The 18,110-nt window shown below is 35.4% G+C and overlaps 1 protein-coding gene across 2 annotated transcripts; it reads left to right on the forward strand.

Annotated features, from left to right (window-relative positions):
- Window positions 1-5,661: 5,661 nt before the first annotated feature.
- Window positions 5,662-17,655, forward strand: LOC113743370 (TOM1-like protein 5). Of its 2 annotated transcripts, none has more exons than XM_027271355.2 (11): window positions 5,662-5,932; window positions 6,925-7,036; window positions 8,238-8,353; window positions 8,626-8,704; window positions 9,588-9,686; window positions 9,772-9,885; window positions 11,750-11,904; window positions 14,213-14,288; window positions 14,542-14,627; window positions 16,746-16,907; window positions 17,015-17,655. In XM_027271355.2, exons 3-11 carry the CDS (start codon window positions 8,253-8,255, stop codon window positions 17,355-17,357), a joined length of 1,215 nt encoding a protein of 404 aa, XP_027127156.1. In that variant the 5' UTR covers window positions 5,662-5,932; window positions 6,925-7,036; window positions 8,238-8,252; the 3' UTR covers window positions 17,358-17,655. The 2 variants fall into 2 exon arrangements, with proteins under 2 accessions (XP_027127156.1, XP_027127157.1); XM_027271356.2 differs by having other exon boundaries at window positions 5,793-5,932; window positions 11,765-11,904.
- Window positions 17,656-18,110: the final 455 nt, after the last annotated feature.

The raw sequence follows: 18,110 nt of genomic DNA on the forward strand, positions 1-18,110 counted from the left end.
AGGTCAACTTTGAATAGTGCCCAAATAGTGTCTTCCACTTAAACTTTCTTACCATCCATCCTTAGCTTTTCTAACCTTCTTTTAAGTCTCAAAATCTTTCCTAACTCCACTAATATCTCAACTTACATTCTTCTAGGGTTTTGGCCAAATTCACTAATAAATCGCAAAATCAACAATTTTCAAGAAATTAATCGCTCGAAAATTAAAATAAACAAGTAAGAGAAACTCGTTTAACAATTAACAAGTAAATCACTAAATGAATGCAAACTTTATAAAAATATAATTTAAATAAAAATGCAAATAGTTGAGAGGTGAGAAAATAATTTTCTGGGTCATCACAGATCCCCTGTTCCAAATCTGTCCCGTTGCCATCCCCAAGTGTATACACTTGTAGATCTATATACATGTTATATATGCAAAATTTGGTATTTAAATATAAATTGAAATGATATATTATGTATTGAAATCTTTCAGTGTATACACACATGTATATATTGACAAAGTAGAAAAATTAATCTAAAATTTAAAAGAAATATCAGAAGAAAAGGTATTATTATTATTATTATTACTACTACTACTTTTCCTTTTTCGGCCTTGAGGATGAAGCAATCTTTCCCTTTTCATCCGTGCAAGAGAAAGAATCTAATCTAGCACAACACCACCACTTGAACATTTGCTCAGCTGTCAGGACAAACCGTTTCATTTTCCATTTTTTATTTTTATTTTTTCACCCCCAAAACTCCACATCTTTCACTTACTCCCTACCTACGCTCCCTCCACGTGTCTCCCTTGTGACGCCCCCACTTCTCCCAAGGGCGAACCCAAGGGTATCTGCGGGACGCCTGTCCAACTCTCGTCAGGACTCGAGACAATCCCAATTCAAACCCAGTTTAATACTAACAATGAAAGTCGAAATAAAGGTACGAAGTCATTTCCATAGATACAGTCTTACATCACCATTTCAAATTTACAATCACTTTTCGCAAAATATACAACATCCAAAAGTGTTTAGTCGATTACAATCAAAACACTAATACAAAAGTGCCTCAAGTCGACATTTCCTTAACTCCTTCCAATCGGGTTCCTGTTAAGGAAAACAGACTAATGGAATGAGCCAATACTCAGCGAGGCCAAGAAACACACATGCAAACATGTAATCCAAGTAGCCACAATTTACATAATAAATAAAGCTATCAAGTTCAAATAATTCACATTTCGAATAGGAAAATTAAACAGAAATAATTCAAGGATATACTGTAGCTCTTAGGAGTTAAATTTCACGTAGTCGAGTCAAAGTCTTGATCACATCTCATGTTGACACTCTATCAACCACATAAGTACCAAATTTGTAGATACACCACTTTTTTTCGAATCCCGTCACCGTTATACCCCTTACCGGGGTCGCTCATCAATATTTTGATAATACTCGAGTATATCATGGCAATATTACGCGAGTATGTCGAGCAAGATCTCTCCAATAGATCATGCTTTACGAATATCTCATGGTTTGCTAAGCTTATCGACCAAGCCTATGCTGGCTCGATTCTCAAAGTTAGCCAACGAGTTTGGGCGTCCCCCGAATACGAATACGAATATAAGTCGATGAGCAACGCTCAAATCGACGATTCCAAAAAGGAATCACAAATATGAATCACAAATACGAATTACATCCACATTACTATTTATAAGTCGGATATGCATTCACATAGCAAAATACGAATATAATTTCATTTGAAAGAGAACGAGTGCGGTAAAGTACACGTTTCAAAATTTCAAATTCACATAACGGATAAGAAACAATGAACCACTTAGCAACAAATTCATGCACTTGACACTCACCAATCGAAACAAGGAAGTAAGTGCGTAAACGAGCCTTTAGGTGTTCTCCTCGAGATTCTCTTGAAGGTCTTCTTGAGCACCTGAGCAAATAGTAATTGTCTATTACTCACTATCGCTTAAAACTCCTAATTATCGAGAAAGATTGCACACTTGTACAATCTAAGAAAATTTCACGAAAATAAACCTTAATTACTCATAAATCGAGACTCAAAATGGGGTTTTAAAACATAAGCGAAATCTGATTTTCATCTTTGAAATCAAGTGTAAAATGCTCTAGCAATATCGAAGGAAAATAGAGAGTTCTCTACCCTTAATTTCCCTTAAGTTCGGAAATTTCAGATTTGTCGAGCGATTTTTGAAAAAGCGTATCTCACTCTCTATAAGTCCAAAATTGGAAAACTTGGTACCGTTAGAAACTACTTCCAAAGTACTAAAAGTTTCTAGAAAACATCTTTCCACGATTACAATTGGAAGACATTCAAAAAATTGGCTCAAAGTTGCTGTTTTGTATCTTTAAGACAGTTTCGAGGTTGGTTTTTGGCCAACTTTGAAAATTTGGCAAAATTCACAGAATATGAACTGGCCTCTCAAATTTGAAACTCAATTAGAGTTACAATCAAAGTTTACAAAAAAACAAGCAAAACAAGAATTGAAGTTTTGAGCACCAAGATATGGCGGCTCCAAGTTACTGAAAAAGTGAGACCGTTAGGCCAATTTTCCAGATTTAAATCACGAACATTGGAACTTTGGTTGAGCATCGAAATGAACTCGGAATGACACCAAACTTGGTAGTATTACACTACCATATAAGGGTTATTTCTCTATAAAATTTCATAGAAAAATACGTACGGAAAGTCAGTTAACCAAACCACTAAAGTCCCACGAATTCCCAAGGCAAATCTGTCTTGTATGTAAATTTTCCTTTTCTAAATATTTGGTCAATGAAAACATCTCAAACATGGTCCATTTATGTAGACAATGTCTAAGAAACATCCAAGATGTGTTTGGTAGGTGATTAACACCAAGAATTTCGAAACAACAAGTCCCAATCAAGGTTAGTTACAAATCAGTCCAAAATAAGGTTTTTCTTTCACGAAGACAGTTGTGTAATTTGGCCACATCTCACTCAATTCAACTCAGAATTGAGCCTGGTTGGTGGCATTGAAAACTGAATTCATAAGGCTACAATTTCTCAGAAGGCATTGTTTTAAAAATCTGTTCACAACTAGCTCATATTTGAGTATCAAGTCGCTGCTTAAAATAGAACTTCTAGTGCAGACGCGAAAGAAAACAGGCAACTTTACAAGGTTAGTACGGATTACTCTGGTGGAATCAGGACATGCATTTTATACCATTGGAAAGCTGAGAATGTCTAGTTTTCAGTGCCATAAACGGCACTCGATTTCGACGTTGGAGGAAAGTGTTATGGCCAAAACAAAAACACTGCCAATGCAATACGAAAAAAATTCCAGTTTTGATGAACTTTCGAAATCTCATCATTTGGCCAACCAAATCATGTAATTTTTTGATTAAACTTTCTACACAACCTATATTACACATATACATCATAAAAAAGTCAATTGAACCACAAAAAAGTGCACTAAGGTGCACGAAAATAGCAAGGGCAGATTTGTCACTTTTGCTCAACTCTCTCCTTTTGAGTTTTCCTTCACAACCCAACGTATTTCCACTAGATTAAGCACTAATCCAACATAAACAATATCAAATCTCATCAAATCAGTCTATCAAGCCATAGTGGGATTTCATAGAGCCCACACACAAAATTTCCAACAACATAAAGCTACCCATACGAAATTATAAGCTCACAAGTGCAAGATAACTTCCATAAACTAAGAATTTGAGGGTTAATCGTCACTTACTTCTTTGGATGATCAAGGCAGAAAATTTCGGTCACCTTTAGCCCAAGAAAACCGTGGAAAGCAGCCCCTTTTCTAGCTTGATGTAATCTCCAAGTGATTAGCTAAGTGTAGGTGAAATTGGGGTGATGTGGGTGAGGATTTTGTGAAGAAATGGTGAAGAATTTTGGAGAGCTTTGGGTTATTTTCCTTCCCTTGGTGGTCGGCTGGAATGAGAGCAAGAGAGAGAGTGTTTTGATCAAAATGAAGCTTCCAAGAGAAGCTTTAATGTGTGGCTACGATTCGTTCAAAAGTCAGCCCTCTCCCCGCGAGGACACGCGCGCGTTTCGTGCTCGATTCCTCTCGAGTTTGTTTCACATATGCATTATACCTCTAATGCACTTATTTTTATACTATTATCATTCACTGTTAATGGTATAAAAATAATGGTCTTAACTCTCTCAGTTAATCGCGCGTGTGAAAACGCGTACCTCCGATTTATGCGCGATAAAGCGAAACTTTCAAAAAATTCTTATAACGATAGATTCACTACCTAATACTTGAATACTTAAGTATAAAAATATCTATTTTAAGACTAATGTACAAGTCTCCAATTTCTCAAGATCATTGTACTCTCAAATCGGCTATAGTCTCCAAACGCGTATTCACTATTCTTACTAAACGAGTTTCCGAAAATTAAATTTTGAAACAAGTCATTTGAAAAATATAAGTAAGTCATAGTTCCATGTAATTAGGTCTAAAAAGGTTAGAAAAAAATATTCGGGGTAAACGGGCATTTAAATATTTAAATAAGCTAATAATAGGAATTCAAAATAAGTAAATTTTCGAGTCCTCACATCCCCTTCATTGGGTCATTGGACTTCCCTATGTCACAGACACATAAGATTATTAATTCCTCAGACGACAACCCTCGTGGCGGTGCTACAGTTGCTCCTTAAAACTAATAATCGTTACTACTTTCATTTTCTGCAGCTACTAAATAACATGCACAACACACACTGAGTTAGATAGCACTAATAAAATATTCAACTATATTAATAATATGTTGACGTTTGTTGGAAAAAAACTAAATTAATATTACCATTAATCAACTGAATTTATTTTTGTTATTTTTTGGGAAAAAATGTTTACGAAGTTGTAAAGTCACCTTGTTGGAATCATTTTTCGACAATTTTCTAACTTTCGAGGAGAGATTACTGAGGATAAGATTCAAACCCTAACTTCTAAATTTAAAATCGAGCTTCTTATTAGTACAATAACTCAAACCCAAACTTTTATTGAGAAAGATTATTGAAATTCAAATTCAAATTTTTACTCAAGAAAATTAGTGATCACTTCTCCAATTTGACCTTCTATTGAGGAAAGATTGCAAGCATGAGACTCAAAACCTGATCAATTATTAAGTCAATATGAATAAACTCGTACTTTACAAGTTGAGCCAATTTAAGTGTAGTTATATTTATTTAATTTAATATTGAGTAAAATATTCCAATAATGTACTGAGGAAAAGATTCAAACTTGAGCTTCTAAATTCAAAAGAACTTGATCGAGAAAGATTATCGAAATCCAATCCTAAATTTCTACTAGAAAAATTAGTGATCATGACTCAAACCCGATCTTTTATGGAGGACACCGACTCATAATTATACTCGAGTATTTATGAAGTAAAATTTTTTTGAAATTCTTGTAAAAAAAAAAAATATAATAACGATTTGATATGTGAGATAAAGAGGCGATTGAAAAATATATTCATAAAAAATTTAAAAATTTTGTTTAGAGGAAAATAGCTTTCCAAACAAAAGTACGGACAAACTCATACTTTATTAGCCGAGCTATAGTTCTAGTTATTTAATTAGTTTTTCCTGCTAGTAAGTATTTAAAGGGGAAAAGTTAAAAAATTCAGATGTTTTATTGATATAGAGAGAGAGAGTAGCTAGCCCCACCTAAAGACGAAGAGTCCGAGATTCTTCTCTATTCTTCTACTTCAATTGATTGCTAATTGCTCTCTCTCTCTCTCTCTTTTCATTTTTTCATAACTATATATAAATAATCGCAGTTGTCGTTGTAGCTGTATGTCCTCAATTATTACCACTGCATGCACATGCTTATCGCAATTGAGTTGTTCAGAGGATAATATATATATACACACACACATAAAAGAGAACAGTAAACCGATTTCTTCTTCGTGATTGCTGCTCCTGCTGGTGGTTTCGCTGGTATGTAGTATTTTCCCCCTTTTGTGTTGCTTGAACTTGTTCTGAATTAATTTTTTGGTTGCTTGGCCTTTGGAGTTTGATTAGTTTACATTCCTGATATATTTTTCTTTTGAAACTGATACATTTTGGAATATATTGTTATTGATTTTGCTGATTTATTTATTTTTTGGTATTTTTGCAGTTCAGGTTTAAGTTTGGCTGCTCTTCTTCTTCTTCTTCTTCTTCCTTTTTAGTTCATGATTTTCTCTCTTTTGTTTATTAAGATTGTCGTAATGATTGACTAGGCAAAGGATATATAACGGAATGTTATGAATTTGTTAAGTTGTGTGAATTGAGAAAATAGACTAGTATTTGGAAATGTTTATGTTCCGATCATTTTGGTAGTGAATTTTATGTAGTAAATGTCAAATTTGTTCCTGTGTAACCAGAATAAGTGTGGCTTTTTGAATTATTTTTTGGGTTTAATTGGAGATGATGGTGTACAAAATAGTTGAGCAAGGGGTAGTAAATGTCATATTTGTTCCTAGTTTCTGAGACTGCTGATCAGCATTTTGTTTAACGTCGGATAAAGGGTTCGATCAAATTTTACAACATAGTATCTTAGATTGCCTTCTTGAAACTGGGTTTGGAGTATGACGATAGCTCATGGAGTAGCATTTGTGAAACAGAATTTAAGTTTATTGGCCTCGGAGTTCTGCGTTCTTTCTGATATTAAATGCTGTAATTTTCCCAGCTTTTCTGGAGGTCTTTCACTTTTATGAGCTATATGCATTATCACTTCACTCCCAAGTTCAGTGCTTTTAAGGATGTGTCCTTCTCGCTGTTCCTTTGTTTGTTTTATCTCGATTTTTTTTAAGAACATTTATAAGTTTTTGTTCGTTCTTGTGGTAAGCTAACAGATAATGTGTAATGTCCTATTCACCAAACGTGATTTCTTTCTGGTTGTGTTTTGGGATTCTGTTTTCAATCAAATAACCTTTTGAATAATGCAGCTTGGAGGGTTATAGCCAATATTACCATTGGTTATAGCCAATATTACCATTGATGACGTCGTTGCATTAGGAGTTATTGGCCATATTTAATTTGGACAAACCTCTCCTGCAGGTATATATTGTTGATGTATTTGGTGGTCACTTTTGTTTTGATAATTGCTGTTTGTATTCTGTGGAATGTATCTTTTTTCACATTGTGTCACCGTGGACGTTAGGTTATTTTAAATTTGCCTAGTATTGTGAATGATTGTTCCACCATATGGTTTAATTGAACAGGGAACATTTAAGCTCAGACTCTCCACCCCTTCCGCTCCTTCAATTTTGGATTCCTTGAATGCCCATTGTTACATTGCATTGTAAATCATTTATGTTAGCTTATGTTTATAATTTGCTTTCCGTTGAGCTTTTATGTTCTATTATTTCCATTTATCTCGTCATGTGCTTTCTGCTTTTTCTGTAGGGGTAAAGGATAAAAATCTAAGCATACCGACCAGAAGAAGAGTGTTGATGGAGTTGGGTTTACATTACCCCAGTAATTTGGATAATTACTTGTGTACTACCCCGTGTACATACATGTTCAATTAATTGGAAAATATAAGCTACAGATGCAAATTCTAAAACTCTAGCTTCTTTGACAGAAAAATGACTATTGCCTCAACTTTTTGGGACCATGCTTGTATGTTGTTGGCAGTTAGCAAATAGTGATGCTGATTGAGCTTAAAGTCTGTTGCAACTTGCAAATACACTACTTGATGGCTTCAAAAGAGTTAATTTCAAAATGATTTTCAAGCTTATTAGACCCCTTCTGAGATTTCAAAGTGTACTTCACTTTTCCACTCAAAGAAAAACTAGCATTACTTTATCACATTTCGATGGACTAGTTTAACATTTTCCTGATAGGAGACTCAACCCAATGTGCAAACGACTCAGTGATGGAAATAAGAAGGGGCATTTTTGTTTATTTGATGGCTTAGCTATATATTTTTGAGCTGATTAAACTGGAGGAATGGGTTTATTACAGCAATTTCATGTTACTAGCCACCAGTTGTTTTTATTCCTTGAGCCCTTTCTAATATGTCAAACAATCATTTTGGATGCTCAACTAATTGAGCTGTGCTACTGGGGTTCCTGTGACTTATTTCCATAATAGTTTAATGGGATGAAGCCACTTTATGCTTCTTTTTATTGAATTTCAGTGATTTCCTTTAACTGGCTTTTAGAGAATTTGTTCTGTGCAACCTTCTAGCATAATCTGCTTAATTGTGTTCTAGAATTGAATGTAGATTCTTACTAGTTTTTCCACTTACTATCAGCCCTTGGAAAGAAAAATGGCTACTGACCTTGTCAACGCTGCAACAAGTGAGAAACTCTCTGAGATGGATTGGATGAAAAACATTGAAATTTGCGAGTTAGTTGCATGTGACCACAGGTATAACCATTTTCAGATACCTTTATACAGCAGATAATTAACATTTTTTGGTCTCTCTGTCTCTCTATGCATGTTAACAAAGAACTTGCATGGTTCTAAGATTGGTTTCAGTAAAATTTTGTTCTTTATAAGGTCTAGTCTCGATTGCTGGAAAGATAGCACAGGTTGCATACAGTGAATGGCTTAATTAACTCTTGTGCTTCTTTGTTGCTTGTGCATTTATTGAAATTTTTATCTCATCCAAGATTTATTTTTGTATTCCTGTTTCACAGAAAAGCTAGAGATGTAATCAAAGCTGTTAAGAAACGCTTGGGAAGCAAAAATGACAACACCCAACTACTAGCTGTAATGGTGAGCATCTTCTAGGTTCAAAATCATGTAACAAAACTACATGTTTTCTCTTATTATAAATGGATAAGCTTTCAAATTAGGTGGTACACCAAGCAAAATTTTTTACTCAGTGGAAGTTGTAGTAGAATTTCATATGGATATATGTAATGAAGAACGGGAAATAGTGATTGTATAACTATTGAGATGTCTTCTTCTTTTTGTTAGTTTTAATATTTTACTGGATACCAATGTACAAATTGATGTGTTTGAGCTATACAAGAGTGGTCTACTTTAACATGCTATAATTATTTTCCATTGTGGACACACATTGATTTGTTTATGGTGATCGAACCATGATTCATTTGGTACTTGTTCAACATTTGGAAAACATGGTGGTCCTCAACTGAAAGACAAGCAGATATTTATACAACAGGAATAAGTGCATGCTTCATCTCCGTGTTGTTCTTCTATCTAACGTAATGCTTCCTATTTAATGGGTTGAAACTATTTCATACACAACTACTCCATTAGATTTAAGTTTCTGCCTGCAAAAATGAATTTTTAATTACATGAAACTAGTTTGAGGGCATCTATAACCCGGGCTGTTTCCTGGCCCCCCTCCCTATACGAATGATGAATGTGGGAATTTTCATGGCTTTAATCTTTCGCCGGCATTATTTCAAAGAACTATTATTAATCTGATATTGGAATATTAGTATTGCACTGTCAAAACGAGTTGGTTTCTGCATGACTTATTGATCATACAGTTTACAGTCTAAAGTTTGTCTTTGATTGATCTCTAGTCCTTTTTCTGCTATCCTTTCTTGGAATTTTGTACTTCAAATGATCAGGTACTATATCTTTTTTAAATAGTCAGAACGATTAATAATTTTTAGTATTTCAGTTGCTGGAGATGCTGATGAACAATATTGGAGAACCAGTCCATAAGCAGGTTATAGATGCAGGAGTCCTTCCTGTACTTGTAAAGATAGTAAAGAAAAAGGTTTGTCCTTTCTCTGAGCCAAAACCCAATTTCTTGTTTATTCAGTTTTTGCTTAAGTTAATTTTGTGTCCTTGATGTTCTACAGTCGGATCTGCCAGCACGAGAGAAAATATTTCTTTTGTTAGATGCTGCGCAGACATCTGTTGGTGGTGCTTCTGGGAGATTTCCTCAGTATTATTCTGCATACTATGAATTGGTGGTGGGTACACATCAAGTTGTTTTGTATAGTCAAATCTGTCTGATTATCTCTTTAGTAGTTATCCTCGTCAATGAAAATCACATGCTGGTTAATTAACTTGGCTTTAATCTGATTCTCTTCTATTGCCACTTTTGCAAATCTGTTTTATAAAATCCTCTTTAGTATGTTAAATAATTGTTGATTTTATGTATAATTAATTTCGATTTCTGATGCACCAGTATAAAGCTTCAAGATGTTTGAGAGAGCTTTCCTAGGTTCCAATTTCCCTTCTAAGCATTTGATTTAATCTGGATCATTTTAATCATCTGGGACAGATAATTGCTTGCATGGGGTTCAGACTTGTTACAATTTTTTGAACGCTCGAATCCTGTTTTAACAATTTTAGGATAAAATCTGTTTTCCATAGAATAAGTATAGATGCATTCTTAGACGATTCCCTGCTCTACTGGAGTTTGAACATTGTTTACTCTGTTAATGCCCCGATTAGTTCTTTACCTTTTATGATGATAAATGCTAGTGTACAGACAGTGTATATGTTGGAAATGGAGCAAGAAATAATGTAAATGTAGGGTAGAGAGGAGTACACCTTAAAATTGCAGAATTTGTTGCGCTATACAAATCAAAATCTGTTGCTTTCTCAACCACTTCCACACCATAACCTAACTGTCGGAATCAGAAAGAATAAGGGGAGGGAAAGAAACCACTGGGTTTGGCCAAGTGGCCAGGGAAGGACTCTCTCCCCACTGCCAGGTTCAGAATTCAAATCTCAAGGGTGGGAATGGGTGGGAGTTTAAAGTAAAAAAGGAAAGAACAAAGTGAATGAAAGGAAAGCAATTGAAAATGATGGTAAAAAGAAAATGAAATCATGACATGTTTTTGTTGGAAAATGATTGGTCTTTGATTTTTTCAATTTCCTTGCCATGCATTCTGAAAAAGTATTCTTCAAATTTTGCAAGTTTTTTGTCACCTTTTGACTCGTCACTATAAGTAAAAACAGCTGAAAATGCATAGGGAAGTGAAGTGAAATATATATGAAAGGAGAAGCAACTTTTCAGACTTTTGAGTAATGAAAAGCAGACATCATAAGGAGTTTATACGGTTTACCAATTTTCTGTGAAGCTTATTTAATATATATTGGAGTTTCTACTTGGAGAAATTAGACATCATCTTACATAGGATAAAGCAAAGGACAATGTATTTGGAGAGAAAGGATGTGAATTTGAAGACCTCCAATGGTACAGAAAGAGAAAACAATTAGAGAGAAGATAATGCTAAATGGTATCATTTAAGGACTACTGAGAAAGGAAACTGATATTTTACCTCATGTTGGGGCTGTGGCAAAAGGGCATAAGTTGTATTTAGGTACAGTACAACCAGTTAGCAGATGACCTCCTAGGGACCCTTTAGAAGGTACATAAAATGGGCCACATGTTTGCGCAGTTGTTTCTTGACCTGTTTGCTGACCCCTGGCTGATTACATAATCAAAAGGTGGTAAGCTTGTTGAACATTTTCTGAATTGCTTATATCAACGTTATACAGTTAAGAGCTTGATTACTAGTTTAAATTATGTTGAAAACGGGAATCTTTAGGTAAAACTGGCGTCTAACTTTTATCTAACCTTGGATATAGTGATGGATAAGCAATTTTCTTTAGCTACATGTTTCTTTTCATACACTCTTAATTTTCTGAATGATATCTAATGGTATGATTAGCTAAGTTTCTTGTTTATGATTATTTGCCTCAGTGGAAGTTTTGTACTGATGAGTTTTCTTTATCTAATGATGTGGATTTTATAAAATGTTATAGAGAACTTTGGGGTAAGATATGTCTTTATCACATTAACAGTTATAATTAACTTTCCAGAGCGCAGGAGTGCAGTTTCCTCAGAGGCCTAATGTTCAAAAAAGTGAACCTGCAACTTGTGCAAATAACAACAATACACCTGACATAGTACATGCTGCTGCTCCATTAGAAAAGAATGTAGCAAAGGATGAGCCTCAAAAGATATCTGATTCTAGGTAATGCTCATTTTCAAGTATAAATTGAAAAATAGACGGACTGGCCTTCGTGTGTATTTGTTTATTTATCACACACACATATACATGTAAATGTGTGTGTGTGTATGTATGTATGTATACATATGTATATATCTCTCTCTGTCTCCCTTTTTCTTCTCTCTTGGCATCTGTGTATGGCATTGAGAACAGAAGAAACTTTTGCATGCCTTTTATTTTCTTAGACTTGCATTGTTTGCCAATGCTACTAAGGTGTTAAAAGCTCATTTCTTTGTCACTCTCCTCATCTCCTGAAGAAGTTTTATACGTGGGTTACTTTTGTTCTCTACTTCCATTCGGATGCATGAGAAATTTCTTGGATTGAAGAGGAGGAACTCCTAAATATTATGCATTAGTTCATTCCTCAGGGTGTTGCATCTATTGTGATGTATTGGCGTTTAGAATTTAATATCAATTCCTTGGACTGTCAGGTTTAGCCAATTATTATCCGCCGGTTTGATTTTATGGTGCTGACAGGTATAAATTTATTGGCCCTGGCAACCTCTCTAGTTAAGAGGGTCGAGAAAAAAAAAAAACTAATTAAGAAATAACAGGATAAAGTAAAATGTAAGGAGGTTATGGATATGAGACTTGAAGATGGTAGTGCAGATCGCTCTAGGTTTATATCTAGGAGTAGTTATTTTCTTTGAAAAGTGCTTCTGGATGAGATATGTTGGTTCAACTATTTGGGCTGAAATGTTCAGCTTCAGAGGAGTCAAGGATTTGATTTAGGCAGCCTAGTTTTTGTGTTTAAAAAAAGTAATATGTTTGACTGCCTAATTACTAATCTTGATTCCTGGACTTTTTGTTTGAAAACCAGGTGTGCTTGACTTTAGATGGTTGAGCTTGGCTTGTTACAACTTCAACCTGCCCCTGCTTAGAACATGGGAATCTTCCTTGGGCCCAGTATTTTGATGGATTTAAATGCATAGACTTCATTGCTAGTACCATAAGGTTCTGCTTTTGTGTTAAGGATAGAAATCAAATTGATCCTCTAGGAATGCAAAATGGTACTGTTTTGTGGTTTCCACTTTGCTGCTTGTGTACATTGTTCCTGTTGAATACCATGTTTGATTACTTGCTAATTGTGTATTCCAATTTGGGGCCTTTTTTCCTGGAGCAATGTTTTTCATTATAAGCTCCTTAATAAGAAAAATCCCACCAAAAAAATAAAATTGTATTAAAAAAAAGAAATTTCCCATGTTATAGGACTCAATTTTACAGAAACTTTAGTGCCAAGTTTAGTGAATTTAATATATGACACTTTAACCTTACATATGAGGTGGAAATATGCTCTTGTTATACCTTTTGTGGATAAATTAAAGTTCATTAAGCTTTAAAATCCTGTAATATGTGTCTTAATTGCTAACAGTAAAAGCATACTGGATGTAAAAATATGTCTATTTAAAATCATGTAAATATGTGTCTTAATTGCTAACAGTAAAAGCATATTGAATTTGTTGAAAGATGGAAAAATGTGTCTAAGGTAAAAGCGAGATGCAAAGAAAAGGGAGATCAACACTTCGTGAAATCCTACATACCAAAAAGGAAAAAAAAAGCTATATGACCATATCTACATCTTTGTCAAGATGCCATTTGATAACCTCAATAGGGCCATTGTGCTCCTACAATGTCTGTGGAGCAAATTCTGCAATTCCTGATTTTTGTATTGTCTTCCCTATGCTAAGTATGTTTAGAGGAATAGAAATTCATTTATCACATGCTCTGTTCACCGACACAGTTTTTGTTACCCCATTAATTTTGGCAACATTAAATATGCTGCTAGTTGTGCCTCCTTTTGCTCTGTAGTTTCTTGTCATCTTATCTTTGTTGTTTTGAGACTGGATGCTTATCTTATATTATGTCTACAGCATTCTTTGATCCATGGTCACATATTGATTAACAACTTTGCAAGCTTTAGCAATTTTTTTTTGTTGACTAAACCAATAAGTTGATGAAAAGTTGAAATTATTGGCAAAAATTAACCTCAAAGAAGGAGGGAGAAGGGGGGCTGGGGGAGAGAGTGAGTGTGTGTGTGCGCACGCGCATGCATATTTGTGCGTGTGTGGATGCATGTGTGCTTTTGGATATCTCAAACGCATGCAAAATTGGTTGTAACTATGTTCAATGTGTTTAAAAACAACTATTTTGTTCGGTGTTTCAGAAAAACTCTCCCGGCTATTTTATTCTGTTTTTAGACAAGACTGTGATATGTTTCTCTATCGTATGGCGTGCTCATTTTTTGATGCTTCACTGCCCTTTTCTTCTCCAGTATTCTTCAGAAGGCTGGAGCTGCACTGGAGGTTTTAAGAGAAGTACTTGATGCTGTTGATACTAGACATCCTGAGGTTTGTTGCTTGCATCTATAGTTGTTTCACCTTAGTGTTTAAAGTTTTAATTGAACCTGTCATTTCTTCTACAATGGCATGATAAAGTTTTAAACTAGTCAAAGTTAGCTGATCCATTTCTTTCTTCTTTTAACTTAAATTTCCTGATAAAGGACCTGATTATGTTCCTTCATTAGCCGCGCTGTTTTTGGACTTTATGTGGTTTCCCATTGCAGTAAGTCAGTTCAGTTATTTGTAATTTTTCATCTTCCAGGGAGCAAAGGATGAGTTCACTCTTGATCTTGTGGAACAATGTTCTTTTCAGAAACAACGTGTCATGCATCTAGCCATGACTTCTCGGTAAGGATGCCTTGGTTGGCAATAATTTACTTGTTCAGCTAAACCTAATATGAGTCATAGGAGTTGCCTTTGTTTCCTCTACCGCCCCCCTCTCTCTCTCTCTTGCACGCAGAAGCACACAACAAAATCAAGTAGTTTATCACGTTTTTCTGGCATTGTCTGTTCAGAGATGACAAGAAAAATAAATGTTCTAGATCTATGGAAGAATGAAAATTAGGTGGTCTAGAATAATTAAATTTTCAGTGAAGTTCTGAGAATGAGTTCCACCTATTTTTGTGCCTGCAGAATTTGTATATGTTCTCCCTGGAGGTTTTTCCATGTGTAACATTTTGATGTTTTGAGGAGTGCATTGCTTAAGCACAGTTAGCTAGAGTTGGACTTGCACTGACTTGTTTTGCTCCTTGTAAGTGACAGATTTAGAAATCTGCTAGTCATATACGAGCCTTAAAAATGAGTACATATATCTTGAGACACTGGATGCAACATGACTGGTAGTAAGGGATGAGCTATATTACAAAACCTACTTAGACAATTCAGCCATTGAATCATGTTGTATGCACCTACATGGAGTTGATGCCTAGAGGCAGTTCTTGAACATCTTCTTGACACCGAGGCTGAAATTTTAGATGTCTGCGGATACTTGTTGAGACATCTGACAGATATGTAGATGTCTGACAGAACACTCCATAAATGTGCAGCATACTGGTACGAGTTATCCCACACATACGAAGAAATAGAAATGTAGTCAGTAAAATCTGCAGTTGACTTAATTTACTATACATATGCTTGAAAGACAACTGATTAATCAGAATATATGTTGGTCAAAAAATTGGAGGAAGGAGGGGGGTAGGTTACTGAAATTGAGGAGTCCAGTTTGTGTTGTCATCAACCTATCATCTTGTTTGAGTGGCCTTGCTAGTTTAATAAAATGGACAGTGAAGTCCTGAATGCAAGCAAACAAGTAGATAGGAAAGGAATTTTTTCGCTCTGTTGTACAAATGTATTGGTGTAATGTTGTAATTTCTTATGATAGTCTTATGCCTCATATCATGCACACTTTGAAATGTTGAGCTTGACTTCACATCTTGTTAAGAAAATATTTATTACTCTAAGCTTGACAAGTGAAAGTAAAGTTTGACTTTGGATCAGAACTTAAAGTAAAGAAATGACTAATGGTAGTACTTGGTTTCCTCTTGATTACACTTTTCATCCGTATGGCAATATGAGACCACAGGGATAGGTGATCATGCTTGGCTATTAAGATACCTTCTTGTATCCTTGATCCTGTGTATGGACAAGAAACCTCTCTGTATCTTGTGCTAGAAGTCTATCCGAACAGACGTCGAAGTGGTGCTTGGATTTCTTCCTCTGGCTTCCCCTCAAATTACGTGCAAATATTTTTTTTGGGCCAAATTATTTGCAAATATACTTCTGAAGAAAGCTAAGAACTTAGAAAAGAGGGTAGGAGGCAGTACTTGCCGTCTCCTTGCTGTTTCAACTTTCAATCATTTATTCTTCTCCTTATTTTTACATGTTTGTGATTTTTTTCTTTTTTAAGTCAATGGTAGATCTTCCATGTATAAATGTAGATGCCCCTGGTTGGGACTCTGAAAATCATTTAATCTTGATACTTTAATTTTAACTTGTGCTTCATTGTGTGGGGTTATAGTGCTGAGATAATTCTTACAAAAGTTAATCTGTCTGGAGTAGATTGTAGTCACTTGCCTTGCCTAGGAAATTTCTCATTTTATTTAGCTATCCTTAATAAGCATATAATGCTGAAGCTGCTTCTGGAGAACTCTCGTTCATCAAGAAATCGAGTTCTCATAGGATAAACTTCCTTTCATTTATTTTGCATTTTTGGCATGCTTATTTGGTCTTGGACTTGAGACATATTTCCATGGTGATTACTCATGGCAAGGGGTAAACTAGCATCTAGTTATATCTTTTTGATTGGGAGCATGACGTATTTTGTGGGTGCAAAGACGAGCGTGGAAATGGAAATAAGAGGTGGCAAAATGTTGAAAACTTCGGAAAAATATTTATTATAATGGACTGTTAGAGTCTGTGTGTTTTACGGGGAAATTTCATATTTTGATTTGTGTTGTTTGTCTATAGGGATGATAAAGTGGTTTCTCAATCAATTGAGCTGAATGACCAGCTTGACAGAGTTCTCAAAAGGCATGATGCACTTATCTCTGGAAGGCCAACATCCACATCAATTCATGTTTACCATGAAGAAACAGAGGAAGAAGAGGAGGCTGAACAGCTTTTCCGCAGGTCTGATCTCTGGGTTGAATACAAAATCTGCTTTTATACTGGAGCTTAAAAAGTCCTGGTTACGTAGTTTTACTAGTTTGATTAATGTACAATACAATCATTGGTAGGATTAGAAAAGGAAAAGCCTCTCTTCAGCATGAAGATGAAGGCCCTCAAATTGATAGGTCACTCTGTCAGCTTGGATCTTCAGCACGAGCAGAAATACTTAATCGCCCGCTTATACGGCCACTGACTCTGGGACCAAAGCAAGATTCTAATGGAAGCAGACCGGCAGTTGCAATTCCACCACCTCCCGCAAAACATATCGAGAGGGAGAAATTTTTTCAGGATAACAAGGTGGATGGTACTGCTCTTGCTAGTCATGTTAGGGGTCTTTCTTTGCACAGTCGAAATGCAAGTACTAGTTCTCGCAGTGGCAGTATGGATTTTAGTGATGACAACTGTCATTGATCTTGTATTTCCCAACTTTTGGACTTTGAGGATGTATTTCGTGGGCTGGAAGACGCATGCTTTCATGGTGGTCTTTATTGGTTGTTTTCCAAAGGCGTGTAGCATGCTTTTGTCTGACTGCATGGAGCAGCTGAATTTTCCGCGATAGATTAGTTCCTTAGGATAATTACTCCAATGTTAAATTTCCTTTCTTGTTCTTTTATAGGAACCAAGTTGTTTGTTAGCTAATCGTAACGCCAGGGTTTTCATTGCAGAATTTTTCTATGAAGTATTTATTGGCATTTCTGTTGATATTAAATGATATTTGATGCACCGATTTATATTGCGACTCTAATGGTCTTCTAGAGCACGTGAACAAGCAACTTCGTAGAGTATAGATGCTCTTTCTATGGTAATGAACTAATTATATGGAAGTGAATGTGAGAAAATAATTCTATAGAAGATAGGATTGTGTATTAAAGCGGCTCGAATCTCTGGAGTTGTTTGGTAGAGTCGGTATAATTCAAGTCCAGGACGAGAAATACACAAAAATTATCGATGTGGTGTGTGACGACTCCACCTCCCCCCAAGGAGTATCAAAGGATTCGGCGAGTCGCCTGCCCAATTCTCGCCAGGACTTACTCACTCGTATCACGTGCATACATCCATCGACAATAAATAACATCGCAATTCACACTTACAATTTACATCGATGCATATTCAAAATACAAAGCCTCTATATACCCCAAACGGGTTCAAAGTGTATACAATCCA

The sequence above is a fragment of the Coffea arabica genome, chromosome 7e (genome assembly GCF_036785885.1).
Source record: "Coffea arabica cultivar ET-39 chromosome 7e, Coffea Arabica ET-39 HiFi, whole genome shotgun sequence".
NCBI lineage: Eukaryota > Viridiplantae > Streptophyta > Magnoliopsida > Gentianales > Rubiaceae > Coffea > Coffea arabica.

Bases quoted from the DNA above. Each gene is read 5' to 3' on its own strand.
- LOC113743370 (XM_027271355.2), top strand. From the start codon at position 8,253: ATGGCTACTGACCTTGTCAACGCTGCAACAAGTGAGAAACTCTCTGAG. The intron at 9,687-9,771 runs GTTTGTCCTTTC...GATGTTCTACAG, and splicing joins TAAAGATAGTAAAGAAAAAG to TCGGATCTGCCAGCACGAGA. The intron at 14,628-16,745 runs GTAAGGATGCCT...GTTTGTCTATAG, and splicing joins CATCTAGCCATGACTTCTCG to GGATGATAAAGTGGTTTCTC.